The sequence below is a fragment of the Protopterus annectens genome, chromosome 1.part1, assembly GCF_019279795.1.
Source record: "Protopterus annectens isolate FY-2018-M chromosome 1.part1, PAN1.0, whole genome shotgun sequence".
Classification (NCBI taxonomy): Eukaryota; Metazoa; Chordata; order Ceratodontiformes; family Protopteridae; genus Protopterus; species Protopterus annectens.
Window position 1 is genome coordinate 958,743,790 of NC_056726.1, and position 24,653 is coordinate 958,768,442.

At 41.2% G+C, this 24,653-nt stretch overlaps 1 protein-coding gene across 3 annotated transcripts in view; it reads left to right on the forward strand.

Annotated features, from left to right (window-relative positions):
* Positions 1 to 24,653, forward strand: part of TAF1B (TATA-box binding protein associated factor, RNA polymerase I subunit B) — a 1,822,186-nt gene that overhangs the window by 764,939 nt on the left and 1,032,594 nt on the right. For all 3 annotated transcript variants that reach the window (XM_044079209.1, XM_044079201.1, XM_044079215.1), the window contains one exon: positions 3,423 to 3,570. In XM_044079209.1, coding sequence (XP_043935144.1) covers positions 3,423 to 3,570 — 148 coding nt within the window. The remainder of the gene's footprint in view (positions 1 to 3,422; positions 3,571 to 24,653) is intronic.

Consider the following 24,653-nt stretch of genomic DNA (forward strand, 5'->3'; position numbering starts at 1 on the left):
TATCTACTGCGCCCAGAGTATTCACGAAATGCCTGGCATCAGTAATTGCACACTGCAGACTTCAGGGGATTCAAATATACCCATATCTGGACGACTGCCTTATACAAGCGGACAGCCAACAAACTTTGGTAAAACACTTGAATTATGCCATCCACCTACTTCAGGCTTTGGGATATACAGTCAACATTCACAAATCAAGACTTGTTCCATCCCAAAGGATAATTTTTCTGGGTGCGAAACTAGATACAACCACCCAAATGGCTTTTCTCACGGAAGAAAAACAAAGACAACTACCGGATTACTTCGAAAATCTGACAAAACAAACTCAGCTGACTGCAAGGAAAATCCTGCAGGCCCTGGGTTACATGGCATCTTGCATTCTTCTGATTCCACAAGCAAGGCTGCAAATGAGGAAACTACAATGGTACCTAAGGAGTTTATGGTCTCAGCACAGTCACAGCCTAGAAGCTTTGATACCACTCATTCCATGCCTTCAAAAATAATTTCTGTGGTGGGCTCAAGCAAGCTAGTCAAACGGGGGCCTGCCCTTCAGCAAACCAGTAATCAGCCAAACCATTACAACGGACGCTCCAGACCATGGATGGGGAGCACACATGGAGGGCAGATGCATTCAAGGACTATGGTCACAGAAAGAATTGAGCATGCACATAACCCAAAAGGAAATGCTGGCGGCGATACATGCAATCGAGGCCTTCAAACATTTTCTGCATCAAGGACACCTGCTAATAAGGACAGACAATACCACAGTTATGTGGTACATAAACAAGCAAGGAGGTACCCATTCCTACCCTCTTTGCAGGCTGGCAATGAATCTTTGGGAACTTTCCCTAAAAATCAATATAGAGCTGCAATCCCAGTTTGTGCCAGGAAAAGACAATATACTGGCGGACAGTCTAAGCAGAAATATCATGGATCCACACGAATGGATGCTGCACTCAGACCTCTTCCTTCAGATAACACAATCTTGGGGGAGACCGGACTTAGATCTTTTTGCCTCCCACCACAACCATCAGCTGAAGAAATTCTGCTCAAGGACATACCACCCACAGGCATGGAAAGTGGACGCCCTCTCTTTCAGCTGGAATACTCTAACAGTGTATGCACTCCCACCTCTTCCATTAATGACCAAGGTCTTACTGAAGATCAGGACAGAGCAGCCAAAAGTGATTCTGATAGCTCCGGACTGGCCCAGACAGCACTGGTACCCACTGTTAAGGAGCATGTCACGCACGAAACTGTGGCCTCTACCACAATGGCCACTTCTTCTGACACAGCACAATTACAAAACTCTGCACTCCAGCCTAAAAACCTTGCAGCTGACAGCCTGGAGAATATCTTGACTCCTCACCCCAGGATAAGCTATCTAAGACAGTGAAGGACATCATCATGGAAGCTCGTCGGCCTTCCACAAGAAAGGCATATTCAGCAAAATGGAAAAGATTTCGCACTTGGAACACCACAAAGGGCCTAGATGCGACAGTGATGAACATGGCACATATCCTGGAATACTTGGCAGAAATGCTCCACAATGGCCTTTCTTACTCTTCCATAAAAATTCATGCTTCAGCAATTTCAGCAGAATACAATACTGATCCACTTGTCTTCTCTCATCCACTCCTAAGGCAGTTTCTAAGGGGAATTAAAAACATCAATCCTCCAAGGAAACCACCACTGCCTACATATGGGACCTTAACTTCATGTTGGAAAAATTAACTCTACCTCCCTTTGAACCAGCAGCATCTTCAGAACTACAGTTCCTGTCTTGGAAGACTGCCTTCCTTCTGGCCATAACCTCAGCAAGAAGAGTATCTGAGTTGCAGACCCTCATGGCAGTACAACCATTTCTTATTTTTCATCAGGACAGAGTCTCATTGAGAACCAATCCTTCATTCATGCCAAAGGTGGTATCCAGGGTCTCACTGAACCAAGCTATTCACCTGCCTACCTTCTTTCCTAATCCACAGAACAAAGGGGAGAAACTTCTGCATACCCTGGACATTCACAGACAGTTGCGCTACTACTTGGACAGAACTAAGACTTACAGAAAAACTGACCAGCTATTTGTAGCATATGCTGCTGGTGTACAAGGAAAAGCAATTTCCAAATGGATAGGGAATTGCATTCGATTCTGTTATTCTTTTCATGGCAAAACTGTGCCAGCTAACATTAGACCTCATTCCACCAGAGCCACAGCCTTCTTAAGAGGGGTGGCTACCAAGGACATTTTAGAAGCTACTACATGGAGCTCCGTGCATACATTTTCCAAGCATTACAACTTACCCTTATATTCCAGATCCAGAGCAGGCTTTGCTACGGCAGTCCTGCAGGGTATTTTAGCTACACCATCCTTTTCTTAGATCCTACCCACCCCCAGCTTGGCTATGGTATTCTACCCATATGTAAGGACTGCAGATGCATCCTTGAAGGACAATAGTACAGTTTTGTACCTACCATAAATGTAGATGTCCGATAGGTATGCATCTGCAGTCAGGTTTACCCTCCCTCCTTCCCCTCTGTGGTATTTCCTGGGTACTTATCCCTCTTATAGCTAGCTGGGGTTATCTATTATGGTGTATTTGGTTTATATTGCTGTGCATGTTTGGAATTTTTTGCATCTCTCCAAATTTAGCCTTCCTTAGAGGGCTCCTGGCATCTGGGGCAAGAAAAACTGAGGAAGATGGCGTCGGCTGATGCTTTTATACCCCAGGCGCTCTGACGTCGGGGAGAGGGCGACATTAACCGACGCCGGACCCAGACTTTGGAATCCGGCCGACCGAAGGGCTGCCTGTGACAGGACAACCCATATGTAAGGACTGCAGATGCATACCTATCGGACATCTACATTTATGGTAGGTACAAAACAGTACTTTTGTCACTGTAGTCTTTTGTGCTGGGGGTGGAGGTGGTAAATGTATATCCAGGGTGATTAGTTTGTGGTCAGATCTCACCAGTGAGGGCAATACTTCCGGTGTGGAGCATTTAGTCCCCATGTTTGTTGTTTGAAGGAAGGACTGCTTTGTAAACAGGTCAAAATTAAGAACATTTCAGGTTATGTAGTGGTGCCTCAAGGCTGGCGTGCAAAAGCAAGACTGAAAAAAAAAATCATTGCCATCTATAGAACACAGTCATCTTTTGATTTTGTAGAAAAAGGTGTCACATATGCCTGTTTTTAGGGTATCTGTTCATTTTAAGAGAGATCTGCAGTATGGTGACTAAGTGGGTCAAGTAATGTGTGCTTTTTTGTAGCAGTAAACTACCACATGAATATTTATTAACATTTCAATATGAAGTAATGTTACTTCGTAATAAAATTATACAATAATGTTATTGCTGCTGCTGTTTGAATGTTTATGGAGAAATAGATTATATAGTTTAATTGCTAAAAATGTGTTTCTTTATAGTGTTTGCCATCTTGTGAAGAAATCCTGAAAAAGATGCATAATCTTGCAGTTTTCTTAGATTTGCCCCGATTTCCTCCCATAACTGAAAGATGTTTTCTTCATCCAGATATCCTTTGCATTAGATATCTGATGGAAGCCAATTTACCAGGTGAGTACCTGTCCATATGGATTAGAACATTGCTGAAGCTGTTTCTTTTTATTACTAAGAGTCATGGTTTCAGTGAGGAAACAGTTTCTGTACTTCTCCACTTGTGGTCATTAAGCTGTTGTTTTCATGGTCTGCAGTGAACTGAAGTGGTCTTACTTGAAAAAAAAAAATGAAATTAAATATCTGTCCTTTTTTTTCTGGTAGTACTTGATGCTTCCCTCACTTATAAACTTATGTAAGTAGCATGTTTAAATGTAGGATTAACATGCCCATTTTTAAACAGAGAAGCAGATGTTGATGGAAGACTGTGGCAGCACAAACCCATGCAGTCATCCCACTTCAAAACGTATGGAATAAATCCATCTGCTTTGTAGTAGAGGGGTAAAACCCTGTCTATCACCGTGACTACCCATGTTTGATCAGTAGCACTGATGCCTGCTGCAGTTGGCAACAGGATGATGGATATCCTATTGGGGGGTAGCAGATTTGACCTATATTGTACCATCGTCCCTTGAAGAAGGGGTTGTAATGCTTGGGGGCAGTCTTGAGGTGTGGGTTTGACTCAATAAGCCATGAATGCAGTAACCTTCCTCAGCAGGAGCACAGAAGCAAGATGTTGTTTGTGTTTCACTGTTGCAGTCATCACACTTGGGTTATCTGCCTGCAAGTTACCCCCAGTCGGCCCGAATACCAGAGTCATGGGATTTCTGCGTCGTATGTTGTCGCTTCTTCCATGACGTCAGGGGGTATAAAACATACAGCCGATGCTATTACATCAGCTTTTCTTGCCAAGCGGAGCCCAAAGCAGAAGCAGTTTGCAAGTGCCGGTCGGCCGACACCTGGAATTTTCATTATTCGAGTTTCAGACCTGAAGTCTTCTAAAGCCAAGTACCCTGTTGGGGATCCTTTTTCTTGCTCTAACTGATGTCAGAAAAAATTAGTAATTGTCTTGCCTATGGAAAGAAAATACCTAACAAAAATCCTGACGTCAAGAAACAGTCTTTATTCAACAGGCAAAGCTTTTGGGTCCACACCCTTTCTCAATGCTAAAACACATTAAACTCAGCACATATATTATTTTATATATATAAAGTATTATATTCATATTGTATTGTCTGTATTGTATTGCATATAAATGTATTTATATAATTCTTATCAGGTATTTTTTTATATTTATATATGCATTGTGTCTTACATACTACCACATGACTTGACTGGCTGTAGTCATGTGATAATCATGCTCCTGTTTTAAAAGTCTGATTGTGCTGAGTTTAATGTGTTTTAGCATTGAGAAAGGGTGTGGACCCAAAAGCTTTGCCTGCTGAATAAAGACTGTTTCTTGACGTTGGGATTTTTGTTAGCTTGCTCTCTTTACAGTAAGGACCTTTGGTTGTGTTTGAAAGTAAATACCTCTCAGAGATTTTCATTCTTACTGTGTCACCTATTTAGGCCCAGACCACGACGTTCCTTGCTGTCGGTTTTGTGCCCTGTTCAACGCCCGAACTATTCGTCAGGCTGTCTTTGTCACTAAATTCTTTCGCTCTCATTCTCCGTATTCCAAAATGGCTTCGATAAGCCATCTGACTACCGATCTTCCGAAAAAAGTTAAGGATAAAGACAGAGACAGACCGCATAGGTCCAAAACTGCCGACAACGCTTCTGTTAAGCTAGTCGCCAGTCTGCCGATAGTGAGGTGCTTTCGCAGCCCCTGATACCTGCTTCAACAGATTCGTAGTTCTCTACTAAGACCCATTTGGAGCCCAATATGCCGCGAGATGCTTCCTCGACGATGGAACCTGCGGATGCTTCTACCTTGGATGGGTGCGGAGCCGCTGTGCAGGCACCGGCTTCTGAGGGTGTATTCGGAAATTCCGATGTTCGTATTAAACTGACTACTTCGTTTCAGACTAAAACTACTGAATTTCTCAGGCCCAGAGTTCGCACTACGCCTAGGAAACCGATGACCAACGTGCATTCTCAAGCTCCCTTGCTTTGAAACAAATGCTTAGAATGGCTGAAGATTTTATTACTTTAATTAGGGGAAGCCAGCCTTCACCCTCTAAAAGACAAAGAATCAATTTTCCTTCTGATTCTTCAGATCATGAGTCCGATGACTCTGACCCCTCACATTACCAGGACATACCCTTATCTACCTATGAAGTTTCTGATGCAGAGGATTCCATTCCCGCTGCCTCCCCACCATAGGATTTTTCTTTTGGTGAAACCCTGCATACCCTCAGAGAGCATTTCCGCTGGGAGTGCTAGGACTACCCACAGTCCAAAAAGAGACTCGGGGAATTTTTAAACTTGCCTCAGCACAGGCCTCTAGCTATCCCTCCTGTTCTGGAAATTGTAGATGATGTCTTCATGGAATCCAGTCTTACCCCTGATACTTTGCCAGCTCCTAGAAAACCCTGACAGGTACTACAGAGTACCTGACTCTCACAAATTTCTATTTAAGAACCCTACTGTGGATCCTGAGACCATTTCCCAGGGACATGAAGGCATTAAAGCTACTACAACCAAAAACCCTACCTTTTCAGACAGGAATTCTAGGGCTTTAGACAGATGGGGAAAGAAGGTGTACACCGCTGCTACTCTTGCCATCAGGGCTTTAAATTGCCTGTTTCACATGTTGAAGTACCAGCAACATATTGTGGAACTAATTAAACAAAAAATTATGTTGATTCCTGATTGTGCAGAACATAAAGATTTACAAGAGTTTATGCATTCTGCAAACCAAATTGGAAAACATACTTTGCAGTGTGGTTTTGATGCTTTAGAAACATCTTGCAGGGCTGCTGTCACTGAGTTTGTTCTTAGAAGGCATGCTTGGCTAAAGGAACAAATCTTGCCAGACCATGTCAAAGCAAAATTACTAGATGCTCCATTAAACCAAGAACATTTGTTTGGCACTAAAGCAGAAGATGCTCTTAAAAAGATGGAGGAAAAAGCTACATCTGTGCTAACTGTTAAAGATTTCCTACAGGTACAGCCACTTAGATTCAGTAGACATTGGTCCTTTGCAGTCCCTCCCAGACCTTCTCAGTCCAAACCCAGGGGCAGCAGACCACTAAGACTACAGTCTCAGGGTATGCACAGATCTAAACAATGAAGTGGTCCCACCTCAAAAACAGAGTGGTAAGCCACCATTCTAGGGAAAAAGTTCACAGTGACTTGTCCTTCATCCTGCCCAGCCTTGCCCAAGTACTTGCACCCCTAGCAGGAAAAAGTCGCCCTGCATGCAAAAAACTGGGATTACATTACCCAAGACAGATGGGTCTTAAACGTTGTATCTCAGGGATACAGATTCTATTTCCACTCACTGCCAACCCCAAGCGGATTGCCAGACCTCCCCCCAAACCAGAGGGCAGAGGCCCAAAAGCAAGTATTTTCTCTTCCCAGTGTCAAGGCTATTCAACCTGTTCCAACAGAGCAAAGGGAACAGGGTTTCTACTCCAGACTGTTTCTGGTGCCCAGAAAAGAAAACTCTTGGCGCCCTATCCTGGATCTGTCAATTCTCAACACCTTCCTGGTGGTTCCAAAATTCAAAATATTTACTGTCCAACAGCTGCTTCCTATGCTAGCCAAGGACTCCTGGCTCGTCACCCTAGACTTAAAAGAGGCTTATCTGCACATCCCCATAAGGGAATCTTGCAGGACATATCTACGTTTCAGGGCAGGTTCTATGCAGTATCAGTTCTCTGCACTTCCCTTTGGCTTATCTAATGCACTCAGGGTATTCACAAAATGCCTGGCCCCAGCCTTTGCATACTGCAGGCAGAGAAAAATTCAAATTTACCCATACTTGGATGATTGTCTGACTCAGGAGGACAGTCAGGAATTGCTACTTCAGCACTTGACATTTGTAGAGAGACTCCTAACTTCTCTGGGTTATACCATCAACGAAAATAAATCACATCTGGCACCCAGCCAAAACATTGTATTCCTGGGTGCAAGCTTGAACACAACTTCCTAGATGGCATTCCTCATTCCAGAAAAAAAACAGGTTTATTTGACAAACTACTTCAAACTGCTGGCCAACCAAACCCAGCTATCTGCAAGAAAAATACTGGAAGCCCTAGGATTCATGACCTCTTGCATTCTAATTCCATATGCAAGACTGCATATGAGAAAACATTAGTGGTACTTAAAAAGTCTCTGGTGTCAACATTCTCAGGACTTGAAAACAATGATTCCTATCATTCCTTGCCTAAGGACAGAGTTCCTTTGGTGGGCAGAGGCCTGCTGCCACAACAAGTGACTCCCTTTCACTCAACCCCCCGCTGCCCAAACCCTGACAACAGATGCATCAGACTATGCATGGGGGGCTCACATGGCAGGCAAATGCTTTCAAGGCAAATGGAGCCCAAGACAAATGCACCTGCATATCAATGAAAAAGAAGTTAGCTGTACAGAGTGCACTGACAGCCTTCAAATACCTTATCCTTCTAGGACAACTCTTGATAAAGACAGACAACACCACAGTTATGTGGTACATAAACAAGCGGGGGAGAACTCATTCCTACCCTCCCTGCAGGTTAGCCATAGCTCTGTGGAGCACAGCCTTGAGCAATCAAGTGCACCTGTAAGCTCAGTTCCTACCAGGCAAGATAAATTCACTGGCAGACGACTTAAGCTGAAATCTAATGGACCCACACGAGTGGAAACTGGAACCCAAATCGTTCAAGCTTCTGATCCACAGGTGAGGGGCACCAGAGGTGGACCTCTTTGCCTCTCCCCAGAACCATCAACTGAACAAATTTTGCAGCAGAACACCCCACAGCCAAGCAAGGATAGTGGATGCCCTGTCCTTTACATGGGAAAACTTCTCAATCTATGCCTTTCCCCCTCTGCCCCTCCTCACGAAAGTACTACTCAAGGTTAAACAGGACAAGCCAAGGAGTATCCTGATTGCACCAGACTGGCCATGCCAGCACTGATACCCACTTTTACGCAGTCTGACAGTAGTTCCACTCTGGCACCTGCCTCAGACCCCTTCCCTGCTGTCCCAGCAGGAGGGCCAGATTTTACATTCTCAGCTGCAAACCTTGAACCTAGCAGCCTGGCTCATCCCCTGAATACATCACCACCAACCCTTGGCAAACAGGTGCTGGATGCCATCCTTGAGGCCAGGAGGCCTAGCAGTAAGAAATCCTATTCAGAAAAGTGGAAAATATACTGCTCTTGGAGATAGTCTCAGGGAAAGGACACAACTGTGCCCACCTTACCTCAAATCCTAGATTATCTAGCAGAACTGCTCCACAAAGACCTATCCTTCTCTTTAGTTAAGATTTATGCCTCTGCCATCTTGGCTCATTACAATACTGAGCAACCCCTCTTCTCACACCCTCTGCTCAAACAGTTCCTGAGTGGAGCTAACAATTTAAGACCCCTGAGGAGAGCTCCCACTCCAGCATGGAACCCTAATGTTGTACTAGGGAAGCTCACGTTTCCCCCTTTGAGCCTGCTGCTACAGCAGAGTTAAAATTCCTCTCTTGGAAAATAGCCTTACTTCTAGCCATCACTTCAGCAAGTACACTGTCTGAGTTGCATGCCCTTATGGCTGTGGAACCTTTCATTATCTTCCTTGCGGACAGGGTTTCCCTCAGGACTGACCCATCATTTATGCCCAAGGTGGTATCTAGTGTGGCTTTAAACCAATCCATCCGTTTACCAACCTTTTCCCTAATCCTCAGAATAAAGGGGACAGGATCCTGCATTTCTTGGACGTGCACAGGTAGCTTAGGTTCTACCTTGACAGGACTAAACCTTTCAGAAAATCTGACCAGCTGCTAGTCAGCTTTGCTACAGGGGCAGATGGCAAGGCCATTTCAAAGCAAACCATCTCCAAATGGACAGCACAATGCATCCATTTCTGCTACAAACACCATGGAAAACCTACCCCACAGGGGATCAGAACCCATTCCACTAGGGCTACCTCAACTTCTACAGCATTTCTCAGGGGAGTCCACTATCTTTAATTCTGTTTTACAGCAAAATTAAATGGTTGCCTAGCCTGCAGTGATGATGTGTAGGGATAAAGTGTAACTGTGGCCCAGGTGTTCTGGTTTTAATTGGTGACTTGGATGCCTAAGCAGAGAAGATGGAAGGGGCTTCATGAGGACACATTTACACCATTGATTTTTCTGATGGAGATTGGGTAAACAAGTGTGTGCTGCCTGATTGTGGGTAGGGTAGACCTGCTGACAAAAAAATCCATTTTAGAAGTTTTTGTTTGACCAGCACCCATTGCATGACCCACCCACAGGAAATTGCTGAGTTGGCTGGGACAGGGATTAAGTAGGAAAAACACTTCTCAGCAACAGTAAGATGCTGCCACAGGCATCTCTGTTCCCTCACCATCCCCAAATATGGCTTTCACTGAGGAAGATTGATCCTGGCTCAGTAGACCTAGTGGATAAGAAGAGGCATTGTTAGCAGCTGATGGTTGACTGCTAGGAGCAAAAAAAAAAAAAAAAAAACCCTGATCACTATATTAATGCCATTACCATGAAGTCACTTAAGTAAAATGTATCCCAGATGTGTACTGTCTCCCCCAACTCCTTGATCCCCATACCGATGTCAGCTCCATAAAGACACTTCTCTGGTATCTAGTGGCTTCCTCCACCCCCTGATCCCTGTACCATGATCGTGGTAGGTAGTTGAACATGGCCTTTTGGCCATATTCAGTACCACAACATGGTGGGGCCACCGGCCATGCTGATTTACACTTGCTCTGCATTTAGATGCCTTCCTGGAGGTGTTTCTGTGGGAGGATAGAGAGAGAGAACACGTCTAATTAGCATATGCCTTTCCTCCTGACTGCCTCATTAACATTCAGTATGACCTTTGGGCCACCCTGCATGGTGCTGCATGGAGGTACACATGTCGTGGCACCTTAAAAATTTCCCCCACTGTGTTCATTTTTATCCAGGGTTTGATAGAATGCCTGTAGTCCAATTGTGTCATTTGAATCCAAACAAGTCAGTGATTTAATATGTCCAAATCACTGTCTTTTGGATATCATTTAAGAAGGTATAGTTTCTTTTATAAGCAAAATAATGGCCTTACCTCTAAAACAGTCCCTTTAAAAAATCATATTTTTTATAACCAAGTTTAAATCAGTTGAATTCCAAGCTTCTCCTGTTATTAATCATACTTTCTTGTTGAACTGAACATTTCATGTCAGTTTGCTTATTTTCAGTGCTTTGCACATTACAGAAATATGCTTTTAAAATGTAATTAGATCCTGTCCTCCTACCACTTTTTTGTGTCTCCTAAAAATGTTTGTACATTTTTCCTGTCATGTACTCAGACCCATAATGACATAAGTGAAGCTGGCCACTTGAAAACATTCTGAAATCCCTTACTCATTCTTCTACTTTCTATTGAACTGTAACTTCTAAACAGTACATAACTAGTGAATCCATATATTACATAAATGAGCCATTCTAAATATGTAATCATTCCATTTAGGAGATGGAATGAATTCACTGAAGCTCACCCAAACTGAATTTATTTCTAATATTTCTATTATATGTAAAACTAGTTTCTTCGTATAATTTCATGGAATGCATTTCAAGTAATTTGTTCCTTCATGAATTAGAATTTTATTGTACTTTGTTTTCCCTTGTCTTAGTATTAATATTTTTGCAGTAAATCTGTTAATTCCTGAAAGTGATGATACCAAAATTCCAATACAGTATTGTTGAGGGTGCAAGTAGTTATAGCAGTCCCTTCATCTAAATAGTTTTATTTCTAAGTTCTTCAGAAAAAGACTGATCTTTCCTTTTATAGGTTTTATTGGGATAAGCAGTTTTATAGGTTCATAGGTAGGTACTAGGTTAACGGCCCTAGGGCCTATACAAGCCTAGCCAAAGAAGGTACCCTGGCTTTCGCCACCCAAGAAAATTATTTTCCTGCACCCCTGTCAAGCAGAGCCACAGAGGTGATCCCCGGGGTGAATTTCCGATTTCCCATCCAATCATCAAGATTTTTCTTGAAGAGTGCTAATGAGGAGCTTTGTTTGATATAAATAGGTAGTTTGTTCCAGAGTATGGGAAGTCTCTGGGAACAGGAATCTATCCCTCCAGCATGTTCTGTTTATTGTGGTGACGAGGTTTAGGTCCCTAGAGCGTGTAGCTCAGAGGGATTGGGATTTCTTTAAGTGGAGCATGTCCAACAGCTCTGGGTTTGACATAGCTTTATATGTTAGGCAGAGATCGCCTCTGAGTAGGCGATATGCGACGCAGTAAAGCTGGAGTTCTTTGAAATGGTCTGCGTAGGACATCTGTTTGAGGCCGGTAATCCTCTTTGTGAGGTATTTCTGCAGCCTTTCCAGTTGTAGATGTCTTGTGAGGTGCATACCAAAAGGGGCAGTGTACTCTATAATGGGTCAAATGAGTGACGAGTAGAGGGGAACAATGACCTCTTTTTTCCTGGATGAGAAACCTTTTGTGATGAGCTGTGCCACATAGAAGTATTTCCTGACTACTGTGGCGATGTGATTATCAGAGGAGAGACTGCTGTCCACCTGTGTCCAAAGGTCTGTTATCACACCGTCTATGTGGTAGCTCAAGGTTACAGAGTTTTTACCAAAGGGGATGACAGTGCACTTTTTGGCATTGAGCTTGAGGCCATGGCTTTGACACCAGGCATCTGTCTCAGTGAGTGAGGCCCTTTTGTAGGATGTCCACATCATTAGGAGTTTCAATTATGGCTCTTAGTTTGTAGTCATCTGCGAACTTCATTACCCAAAGACCTTCTGTGTTGGCTTGTACTTCAGAAAAGTCGATACCAAACATGAGAGGACCCAGGACTGAACCCTGTGGTACTCCACTTGTCACTGGTCTGAAGTCGGATTTGGAGTCTGCTACTTTCACAGTGTGGGTTCTGTCAGTGAGCCAGATGGCAACCCATCGTGTGACAGGGATTTATACCTAGTTTAATGAGTTTATTTATAATTCCAGAGTGGGGGATGATGTCAGAAGCCTTTGCGAGATCTAAATAAGCTGTGTGAACCACCTTACCCTCGTCTATGGCTTTGGTGATTGCTTCAAAGACATCAGTCAGGTTTAGGAGACATTATTTGCCCTTTGCAAACCCGAACTGGGTGGGGTTCAGAGTTTGGAGATTACCAATGTCTTTGTTTATAAGTTCCATGATGACACACTCCATGGCCTTGCTGACCAGGCTAATGAGGTGGTACTTCCCGGGGTCCGTGGTGGCTCCTCCTTTGTGGAGTGTTATAACCATCGCTGTGTGCCATTCAGTGGGCACAAAGCCTGAGGTGAGGCTATAATTGAAACACAATAAGAGCACCTGGATGAAGCTCACGACACACCTTAGTAGTTCAACAGTTTATTGATCCACAGAGTTCGCAATATAAAAAACAGTACGTTAACGCTCTCCCTGTTATCACAACAGAGTTTTCGTCTGTTCACAAGACGTCCTCAGATGTAATGCATACCTCTCCTTCTTAGCAGTTTAAATACTTCAATAAACTCTCCTTTCATTACCAATTATACCATAATTAATTAATTACCCTCAATAAAATTCATATAAAACTTTTTACATATTTTTTACAAATAAAACAATATAATACATTAAATATATTAACACTAAAGTACTATTCTAATAAATATTAAATACAGTCTATAATCTAATAACTAACTTTCATAAAAAAACTTTTTAAAAACATTCATAATTATTTCATTCTACTTATATTAATAGTAAATCCAGTAATCCCTTCTAGTGGACAAAATAAAAACTGCAATCAAATATTACATTCAGGTACTAGAATTAATACCAGCATATCACAAAATACATTAATTAGAATGGTACTTATCAAAACTTGTAAAAACATACAATCATTTTTATAACTTTGCTGCTCTGGGTTTTAGGACAGGTTTTAACGAAATTGTATAATTTAACCCTGGCAGAATATTCGCTTCCAATGTCAACTGCCAGAAAAGTTCCCTATACTCTAAACGTGCTTCCCAAGGACCCCATCTAATGCCCTTGGGTACCACTCCCAAAACAAAAAATGTAAATTTAGCTCCCTCACATTGTTGTGTGTGTCTAAATAATGCATTTGTCTTACATTTATTTTTTATTTTATAATTATGTTCATACATTCTATTCTTCAGCTTTCTTTCTGATTTTCCTATATAGAATGCTTCGCATTTCCCACACAATGCTAGGTATACTATTTCACTAGCCTCACAAGTTGCAAAATTCTTGCTGTTAATCAACCTGTCCCTACATCGCAAATATACTGCATCTCTTTTATGTATGTAACAGCATTGTGGACAATGTCCACATTTAAATGTACCCGACTTTCTATTGCTAAAATCTGAACTTCCTTTCTTATTGCTCTCCAAAATATTTTTAATACTTTTTCCTTTACGATATGTGCATTTAAATGGGTTCTTAAAAATAACTTGTCAGGTTTGGCACTAAATCTTGTCCATTCTTCTTTTATTTTCTTGCATATTACTTCAGTGTCTCCATTATAATCAATAACAAAATTCCCCTTTATATCATTCTTTACCCCGGCTGCTTTAACTTCCTCATTTTCTGTAATATCCTTACCAAGTATCAGCATAAATCTCCCCTTCCTTTCTTTTATAACCTCTTCTTCCACTTTCTTGATCATTCATACCGGGTACCCTCTATCCTTAAACATACCATGTAACTTATCCCATTCAATCTCAAACTCACTGTGCTTTGATGTCATCCTACTTCCTCTCACAAACTGCCCTTTAACTATTCCTTTTTTATGGTAAAAAGTTGTATATGAATTTTATTGAGGGTAATTGATTAATTATGGTATAATTGGTAATGAAAGGAGAGTTTATTGAAGTATTTAAACCGCTAAGAAGGAGAGGTATGCATTACATCTGAGGAAGTCTTGTGAATAGACGAAAATGCTGTTGTGATAACAAGGAGAGCGTTAATGTACTGTTTTTTTATATTGCGAACTCTGTGGATTAATGAACTGTTGAACTACTAAGAAGGTGTGTCGTGAGCTTCATCCAGGTGCTCTTATTGTGTTTCATTTGGCTGTTTAGGTGAGAGCACTTTGTTCCCTTTTGTTGGAGATTTGGTATTGTAAGCACGGGGCATGGAAGGAGCCTCGGCACCAGAAGGGGCTGGCTAAGTAAGGGGAGGAGAATCGGACCAAGTTAGTATCCTCATTGGCCAGCTATCACAACTGATTCAGTTGCTTACTCCCACTAGTCAAAACACATCCGGTTTGACATCAAGCATCCCAGGGAACCAGGAAATGCAACAAAGGATGAGGAATGGCGCGAGAAGAAACATAGCACCAATAGTGAATGGAAGGAGAATGAATAGTGGATCAGCGTTGTCATGTGAGGGCTTTCCAGGTGTTTTTCGTGAGGAAGAAGACCATTTGGATCGCAGGAGTGGGCGAAATTCTCAGGACCAGTATCGTAGTAATAATGGACATGTTGACTCTAACCAGAGTAAAACAAGGTTTAAAACGGACTTTAAAACCATTTTAAGTTATAAATACTGTTCTAATGATAAAGACCAACCAGCTCTGAGTGTAGAGCATGATGAGAATTTGACATATTTGCACAATTTAGATGTATTAAATTAATTGCTTTGTAAATGTAAAAATATTGAAATGGAAAATGCATACCTCAAAGAATGTTTAAAATTAAAAATTGTACCTAAAGGGTTAAGGGTATATAAATTCCCTAATAGAGTTAGAGAAGGGTACAGATTTTCACAAGGATTTAATAAATAAATTTGATAATTGTGGTTTTGAGATTATTAGAGCCATTATAAAGGAAAATGAAAGAGGAATGGAAGATATGTATAGGACATTGGATGATATAAATAAAAAAAATAACTAATGACTTGATGTTTCAGGTGGAAAAGGAGAAGAATAAATATTATGACATTTTAGATAAAGTAGAGGGCAAGATAAAGATTGTATGTGATAGGAAAATTGATAGGGATATTAGAGAGTACCCGAATAAAACTAGTTACCCTAAACCTAAGGAGACATATAGATTGAATTATAATAATGAATGCTTAAGAAATAGTAATGAGCAAGATATATTTAATGAAGAAGGGGAGGGTGAAAATGGAAATTTATATCATGTGAATGACCCTTTAGAATTTCCCCCTTTAAGGAGGTCGGAGAGACTGAAGAACAGACCCCCGACCTACTACAACAGGGAGAGGGAGAACAACAGACATAATCAGTGGAACAGATGGGCCAATTAGATAACAATGAAATAATATCAGAAGGAAACAGATTCAGTAGGAGAGGGTACACCATATATAATTATAGCAATGTTGACTTAATGGACACTCATTTTAAGTTATTATCTAAAGGTTTTAAATTAATTCCAAAATGAAAAGCTGAGATTAGTAAGGTGTTGATAGATTTGGAACTGTTCTTGAGGAAGAAAAACTTGGAGTTATTCTTTTCAGGGCAAGGCATGAATATAAGGGATGAAGTGGATTTAAGGAGAAAAAGCACTTTTAATCCACTTCTACATCTGCAGCTCAAAAAGTTTGAATTTTTGATGAAAAAAGAACTAAGGGTGGAAGTAGTGAAGAACAGAATAGGTTATAATTCAACTAGAGAAGAGAATATATTACTAAAGGAAATGAGTCAGGATAAAAATTTAAAAGTAATGATACCTGACAAAGGTGGTGGAACAGTATTGATGGATAATCTCACCTATGAAGTGAAAATGATGGACATTTTGAATGATGTTACAAAATATAGGAGAGTGTCTATTAATGAAATCAACATTGCTAATAAAAAAAGTACAGTTGGCACTGAATGACTTACTAATAGAGGGCACAATAGATTTAAATGTTTATAATTATCTATTTGCAGAAAAACCTAGAGTATCAACGATGTTTGGAATACCGAAGGTGTATAAGAACGTACAGAATCCTCCAGTGAGACCAATAGTGTCTTCGGAAGGGTCAATTACAGCGCCTCTGGCAAAATTCTTAGTAAGTTAAAGGAGTTTGCGTTAATGGGGCAGGGTGTAGTAAAAGACTCCTGGGACCTCTTAAGAAGTGTTAAGGCAAGCATGTATGAGGAGAATTTAATTTTTATCACTATTGATATAGTGGATCTTTTTTCATCCATACCACATAATTAAGGAATGCAATGGTTTGAAGAAGCTTTATTGAATTATAGAAAATCTGATAATAGGGAATTTTATGTAGTTTTAACGCTAATGGAATTAGTGTTAAAAAAAATTTGTATTTTTTATGAAGGAGAATTTTTCCAACAGTTGCAAGGAGTAGCGATGAGTGCAAGGTGCGCCCCTACTTACGCAAATATTATACTTTCTTATTGGGAAGAAAAGTATATTTTAGGATCTGAGTTTGCAAACTGTTGGAAATTGTATAAGAGGTACCTTGATGACATGTGCCTGTTATGGGTGGACACAAAAGAAAAATTTTTAGAATTTATGGAACACTTATCAAATTCTAGTAATTTTTTAGAATTTACATATAACTTAAATGAAGAAAAATTGGAGTATTTGGATATAACAATTCTAAAGGAAAAAGAAGGAGGTTTTAGCTCAAAAATATTTAGAAAGGAGACCTTTGCTAACTCCTGTTTGGCATTCAGTAGTGCGCACTCATTTTACCATAAAAAAGGAATAGTTAAAGGGCAATTTGTGAGAGGAAGTAGGATGACATCAAAGGACACTGAGTTTTGAGATTGAATGTGATAAGTTACATGGTATGTTTAAGGATAGAGGGTACCCGGTATGAATGATCAAGAAAGTGGAAGAAGAGGTTATAAAAGAAAGGAAGGGGAGATTTATGCTGATACTTGGTAAGGATATTACAGAAAATGATGAAGTTAAAGCAGCCGGGGGTAAAGGATGATATAAAGGGGAATTTTGTTATTGATTATAATGGAGACACTGAAGTAATAAGTAAGAAAATAGAAGAAGAATGGACAAGATTTAGTGCCACATCTGACAAGTTATTTTTAAGAACCCATTTAAATGCACATATCGTAAAGGAAAAAGTATTAAAAATATTTTGGAGAGCAATAAGAAAGGAAGTTCAGATTTTAGTAATAGAAAGTCGGGTACATTTAAATGTGGACATTGTCCACAATGCTGTTACATACATAAAAGAGATGTAGTGTATTTGAGATGTAGGGACAGGTTGATTAACAGCAAGAATTTTGCGAATTGTGAGACTAGTGGAATAGTATACCTAGCACTGTGTGGGAAATGCGAAGCATTCTATATAGGAAAATCAGAAAGAAAGCTGAAGAATAGAATGTATGAACATAATTATGAAATAAAAAAATAAATGTAAGATGAATGCATTATTTAGACACACAACAATGTGAGGGAGCTAAATTTACATTTTTTGTTTTGGAAGTGGTACCCAAGGACATTAGAGGGAGTCATTGGGAAGCATGTTTAGAGTATAGGGAACTTTTCTGGCAGTTGACATTGGAAGCGAATATTCTGCCAGGGTTAAATGATACAATTTTGTTAAAACCTGTCCTAAAACTCAGAGCAGCAAAGTTATAAAAATGATTGTATGTTTTTACAAGTTTTGATAAGTACCATTCTAATTAATGTATTTTGTGATATTCTGGTATTAATTCTATACTTGAATGTAATATTTGATTGCAGTTTTTATTTTGTCCACTAGAGGGAGTTATTGGATTTACTATTAATATAAGTAGACTGAAATAATTATGAATGTTTTTAAAAAGTTTTTTATGAAAGTTGTTAGATTATAGACTGTATTTAATATTTATTAGAATAGTACTTTAGTATTAATATATTTAATATATTATATTGTTTTATTTGTAAAAAATATGTAAAAAGTTTTATATGAATTTTATTGAGTGTAATTGATTAATTATGGTATAATTGGTAATGAAAGGAGAGTTTATTGAAGTATTTAAACTGCTAAGAAGGAGAGGTATGCATTACATCTGAGGAAGTCTTGTGGACAGACGAAAACGCTGTTGTGATAACAGGGAGAGCGTTCATGTACTGCTTTTTATATTGCGAACTCTGTGGATCAATAAACTGTTGAACTACTAAGAAGGTATGTCGTGAGCGTCATCCAGGTGCTCATTGGGTTGCGTTCGGCTGTTTTGGTGAGAGCACTTTGTTCCATTTTGTCGGAGATGAAGCTGTGATTGAACATGGTGCTTAAGTGTGGTGCCAGTTCATCCATGTAGATGTCTTCAGAACCTTCTGTAATTATTATGCTACTATAAATACTGTTGCAGAGGGGATATAGTACACTGTGGGATAACCCAGTTCCACTCAACTGGCCTTTCACCTCCTCAGAATGAAGACATTTGATAGGATGTTAGACCGATCCTCATTTGCATTGGGATGATCACGAGTAGTGCTTGGTAAGTCCAAGTGTCCATCTCTTGGGGCTCGTATGTGCTGCCAATACTGTATTACCTTCAAGTCTGCCCTTTTTATGTAAAAGCTTATAATTAGTCAATTTTGCATGTGTAGTCACGAGACTGAATTTTGCAAAATGATTTACAGACATTTTTTGCAGTCAGCAAGCATCACTATGTTGTTTTAATAAATATTTACTATTTAAAATACAACAACCTCCCTTATCTTTTAACGGAGCCTTTTGATGGGTTCTGTTAACCAAGTAGCACTTTCGCTTGTATTTTGCTAGCTTCCTCAGATCCAGAGTTAACCAGTGAATCGTGTTGCGGTTGGATTGTGCAAAAGTAATAACTGTACTGAAGTTAGTTCACAGTACTGCAGTGAATAGAGATATTAAGAACGTCATTTAAGGTTTATTATTTAAGGCAGACAGATGATCCGCTGTGGTGACCCCTAACCGGGAAAAAGCCGAAAGAAGAATAAGATTTAAGGCTGTAGCAGAGAAAAGTAAAAATACTGAAGAAGTAAAAATTGAGAATACACCAAGAGGTCATAGTAAACTTTGCTTCTAATCTGATTTTGTAGCAGTGGTTTGACTTTCGATTGTGAATCTCTAGAAGAATTCCTGGATGTGCTAAGCAGTTGTATGAAGGATAAAATAAAAAAAAAAAGAAACAGATCAAAATACCCTAGTGGAGAATTTTGGAAAAGTAACTCAAGGAGTTGTAAGGAAGATGATCCAGTGTAAGTGATATGAATTCACTTGTAGTAAACTTGACCCCAAATGTTATACTGTGGTGGAAGTTTCACTTAGGGTGTGGATCTCTAGCAGAAACCATGGAATTTATTTAGTAAAACAATTTGTGGTTTAAGCTTTATAATTGTAGGACACTTTTAATTGAACAACTGTTTAGCCCAGGGGTGTTGTATGCATTGAGTTGAACTTGGCATTCTAGTTCTTTTTCCAGAAGTACATTTTTGTTGCTGTCCAGGGGCTCCAATTCAACACAGTCCAGAATATGGAAACTGTTAAGATGGAGTGTCCTTTCCCCCATGTTGTGTTTTCCAAATATGTTTGTGTGGATTTTCTGTCTAACATCAGACAAATGGTGTGAAATCTGTATTTTTCAACTTAACTGTCTTCTCCACATACATTTCAGACCTTATGCCCTGTAAATCACTCCTTTCAGTGTTGCTGTCACCCCTGATTTTGTTATGGTACATCTAACCCAAGATAGGGCAGATAAAATGGTCCTTTTAACAGATCAGCTTGCAAAATCTGCATTTCTGAACTTCTTTCCCATATGTGCCGTAAGCATCTGTCCTTTCTCCTTGGTCTTTTGATTTGAAGAAGGCTCTGATGTTTCTTCCTTTCTTGAAGATAAAACTCTTGCTTGGTTAAAGGTTCTTAGCTATGGGTTTGTTATTCACTATTATGATTCAGTTCTCAACGATGGCCCTGCAGATTTCTTTATGGTCTGTTGTAAATGTTATGGCCGTACTTTTTTTTCTAGCCTCAGTTTTACGGTCAAGGTAGGTTATTCTGATGTTATTGTGCCATTTCCTGACTGGGTCCAGCAGGAAGGGGTCTTCTGCTTTTTTCATGTTCTTTATTGGGTCCAGTATGTTGTTAATCATTCTGCTTTTATACATCCTAGCTACAAAATCTTTTGTGAGGTCATTTAGGTTGTGTAGAAAGTCTGAAAGTTCTTTTGAGACCCTTATGATGTGCATGCCTTGTGACTTTATAACAATGCCTTGTGACTTTATAACACTGCTTTTGGTTATCTGAGGATGCATACTGGAAACATGCAGCAGTAGGTACATCCTTATGAGTTTCCAGTACAGACTGTTGGAAAGGGACCATGTTTCGTTGTTCTTGCTGGCATTGAGATCCAGAAACATATAGTGTTCTGGGTGTGGCTTCTGTTGAATTTCAGGAAGAATGTTGAGCTCCCTATATGAGAGTAGAATTCCAGATAATGAAAATGTCATAAATGAAACATAGGTAACAAGGCATGTGTTGATGACAATTTAGGCAATAAACCACATCTTCCTCCCATTTTGCTAAAGCAACATTAGCCATGATCGGTGACAGTGGCTGCCCCCATACGATTCCTGTGATCAGTTGGTACAATTTACCATTAAATTTGAAGATTTATTTTTAGTAGTGTCTGGAGTAGTTTGGTAGTCTGTTCTGTTTCACCAATGTAGGGCTCCCAGTGTATTTGATTACTGCCTCTACTGCTTTGATACCTTTACCCTTATCACCCTTCATTATATCCCTGTCCTTGTCCCTACTAATATTGAGTAGGGTGTGTTACTCTTGTTTGTTTAAGTTATAAAACAGTAAAACAGTGTTGAGGGCTTCTTCATCAGTTGCGACAAGCCAAGTTTCAGAGTGTATCCTGACATGTTTGATTTTTCTGAAGAAAATTGATAGTGCCCAGAGTATATGATCTGGCTTTACATGCAAGGAGTTTTATTGAAACCTTGAGGTAAATGGATGTAGGCTTAGTTGTTGAGCCTCCCTCTGCTACAGTAGACCTGTATGGGGGGGGGGGGGATCCACTAAGCACTTGTGGGGCTTTGAGATAATGAAGAAGGTAGGGATTTTGTAGTGGGTAACTTCAAGAAATTCTTGCAGTTTGTTACCTATTGATATATCACCTCACAATGAATTCAAGGCAATCCTGGTTGGCATTGTATGCATTTTGACTTTTATATAATCCAGTCTCTGTAACCAGAATACCTTCACCGTTATCAACCTTCATTGCACCCCTGTCCTTGTCCCTACAAATACCAAGTAGTGTGTGTAACTCTTCTTTGTTTAAGCTATAGAACAGTTTCTTCTTATCTTGCTTATCTCTGATGGTTTGAATATCTGACTTTGAAGGCACTCTGTGCCAGGTGCATAGGGTGGCAGAAGTTACTTGTTTTTTTTTTTTCATTTTATGCCTGTGGAATTTTTTGGATTGACTTCATTGGTATTGCTTTTTTTTTCTTCTTATCACTAAAAATACTTTAAGGTTGAGCCTCTGTACATATACTTTTAAGTCCACTATAGTGTTGACCAAGTTACTCTTGCTGTGTGGAATAAGTCATTCCTTTCTTGGGTATCTTGTGAGAGGTTTCATGGAATGGTTACAGACCTTAGTCTGGAGCTGGGGTGCCCCTCTTTTTTTTGGTTTGGAATTTGCAGAATTTTCATGTCTGTTTTCTCTGCCATTTCATATCCCTTTTTGGCTGGGGATGGTGTGGAGTTGATGGACTTTCCTGAAGTGATGGATTGTTGATAGATGACTGCTCTTCCTGGTGGTAGGGGGTCAAATTCTTTTGGAATCAGGAGGGATCTGATGTTATCCTAGACACCATTCATCACGTGTGGGTCTAGGATCCGACATTGGATCTGAGCCGGCACACTTAGACAACAGCTTAGCTCAGCCTCCTCCCCTCCCGTAATGCTCTGCTGCCCTCTAACCCGTCAGATCTCATTTGCCGCTTTAACTGTCAGACTCGGATTGCTCAGCTCATCTGAGTTTTTCGTACTTCTTTGTAAGTAGGCTCTTTCCTTGGTACTTTTCTTTTACCCTCTCCTTATTTTGTTTAGTTTTTAGTGGTGGTGTACTCCGTTAGGTGAACGGTTGTGTTCTTTTCCCTCCCTTTGGTTGTTTCAGTTTTTTTACCCTTTTGGCTCTCTTTTTAGTTGAGAAGTTTAGTAGAGTAAGACCTTTCTCTTGGTCACTTATTTTCTGTCTTGTCGTTAATTTATTGTTATTTTTATTAGTTCTAGTGTTGCTGTGTAGTGCATACATCTCTTGGCTAGTTGTCCAACTCCTCTCTAGTCTTTCCCTTTGGCTGCTATGTCTGAGAAGCCCTTCGGGTATAAGAGGTGCTTCTCCTGCAGTCAGAAAATGGCTGTTTCCGACTCGCATGAGGAGTGTCTGTACTGTCTCGGCACCGGCCACCTGGAGGTTGAGTGCAGCATTTGTGCTGCATTCAACCCCAGGGCCCTGGTCGACTGCAGGAACAAACTTCTTTTAAAGGGTATTGTTCAGTGGGGTTCCTCGGTCAAGGAGTCCTCCGTCAAGATGGAGCCCTCTGGCCATAAAAGAAAGCCTCCTTCTTCTTCCTCAGGGGAGGTTTCCTCCAAGGAAGCTAGGCTGCTGGATCCCAGGTCTGACTCCAGCCTTAGCTGTGTCCGATCCGAGGATCTCAGATCCGAGAACTACTAGAGAGTCGACTCCCAGCACCGATGCCTCCAGTCCCCTGGCCCTTTGGATCTGAGGGTTTTTGGTTTGACTTCCGGATCCAAGGCCTCCAGATCTGAGCCAGAGCAGACCTGTCACTGATCTGAGGGGTTTGAGTACCATTTCATCGGATCCAGTATGGTCGGATCCGAGACCCATGTTGGATCCCATTCTGGTTGAGGATCTTCCCTTGGATCCTGCAGGAGGGGATCATTTGTTCACCCCTCCGTGGAGAACCCATTCCCCGGACCATCTGAGAAGGCCCTTGGGGACCTGGCACGGGTCTCCAGCTAGGTCCTCTGTTTCCTCCCAATCCTCCAGGAGTATCCTTCCCTGTGATATGGACAGGATGATGCGGTCCTTTTTGGGGGCTGAAGTCAAACTGGGACTTTTGACTTCCCCAGCCCACAGGATTAGGGAGCCTTCTCCCACTTTTTGACATTTTTCTGTCCTCATCCGACTTCTCAGGGTTCGGACTTAGGGGAGCCGATGCACAGCATGGAGGTGGTGGGGGTTACTGGGATGTCTCTTATCTCTACCCCATCAAAGTCTATGGCCAGTTCTGCTCCCATTCCCCCAGGACAGGCAGGGCCACCGGTCCGGGTTGTCTTCCTGGAGTCCGTGGAGGATGGTTCAGGTTCGGGCCTTTTGGACTGCTCTCTACCCCTCTGTGCTTCGGCTCTTGATGGCTCCGGACCGGAATTCCTCAGAGAGTTGCAGGTTCTTCTCCTTCCTCCATTGTAGTTTTGTCAGCGGGGCAAGGAGGGGGGAGCTTTGTCCACTCCTTCCGCGTTCCGGGTGGTGGAAAGGTCTCTCTCTGCTACCAGAGTAGCCTCCTCTGTTTGCCGTGCTCCATCCCAGCTTGAGAATATGAGTGATTCCTTTCATCCTGCTCCTGGTTAGCCTGTTTGATCTAGCCTTCAGGGGGGAGTTACCCTGATTGGGGTCCCCACTTCTTCCAAGTCTTTCCCTGAGTCTCCCGTGGAGGAAGTCCCTCGGAAAAGGACATGTAAGAGGAGACATCTTGACAACCTAGTGGAGTCTCTCAGGGAGAACATGGCTATCAATGAAGGGGACAGGTCCCCAAGGTCACTGCCCGAAGATGTCTCCTTTGGGGACATCCTGGAGATTCCAAAGGCCAAGGTGGTTGGTCTGCCCAGCCTCCATCCTCTGAGAAAGCTGTGTTTCTGGAAGCTTTCGGTATGGGCCCATCTGTCTCTTGGGTGTCCCCTCTGCTGACCCCTTGATCAACCTTATTGCCACCAGGGCTTGGAAAGGAACCTGATACAATGGAGCCAATACCAAAAGAGTGGATAAGTTTTTGAGGCCCCCTCCCCCACATCTGACAAGTCCTTTTGGTCCAAAGCACTTCCAGTGGATGCGATTGTGGTAGCTGCTGCCACCAAGAAAGAGTTAACAG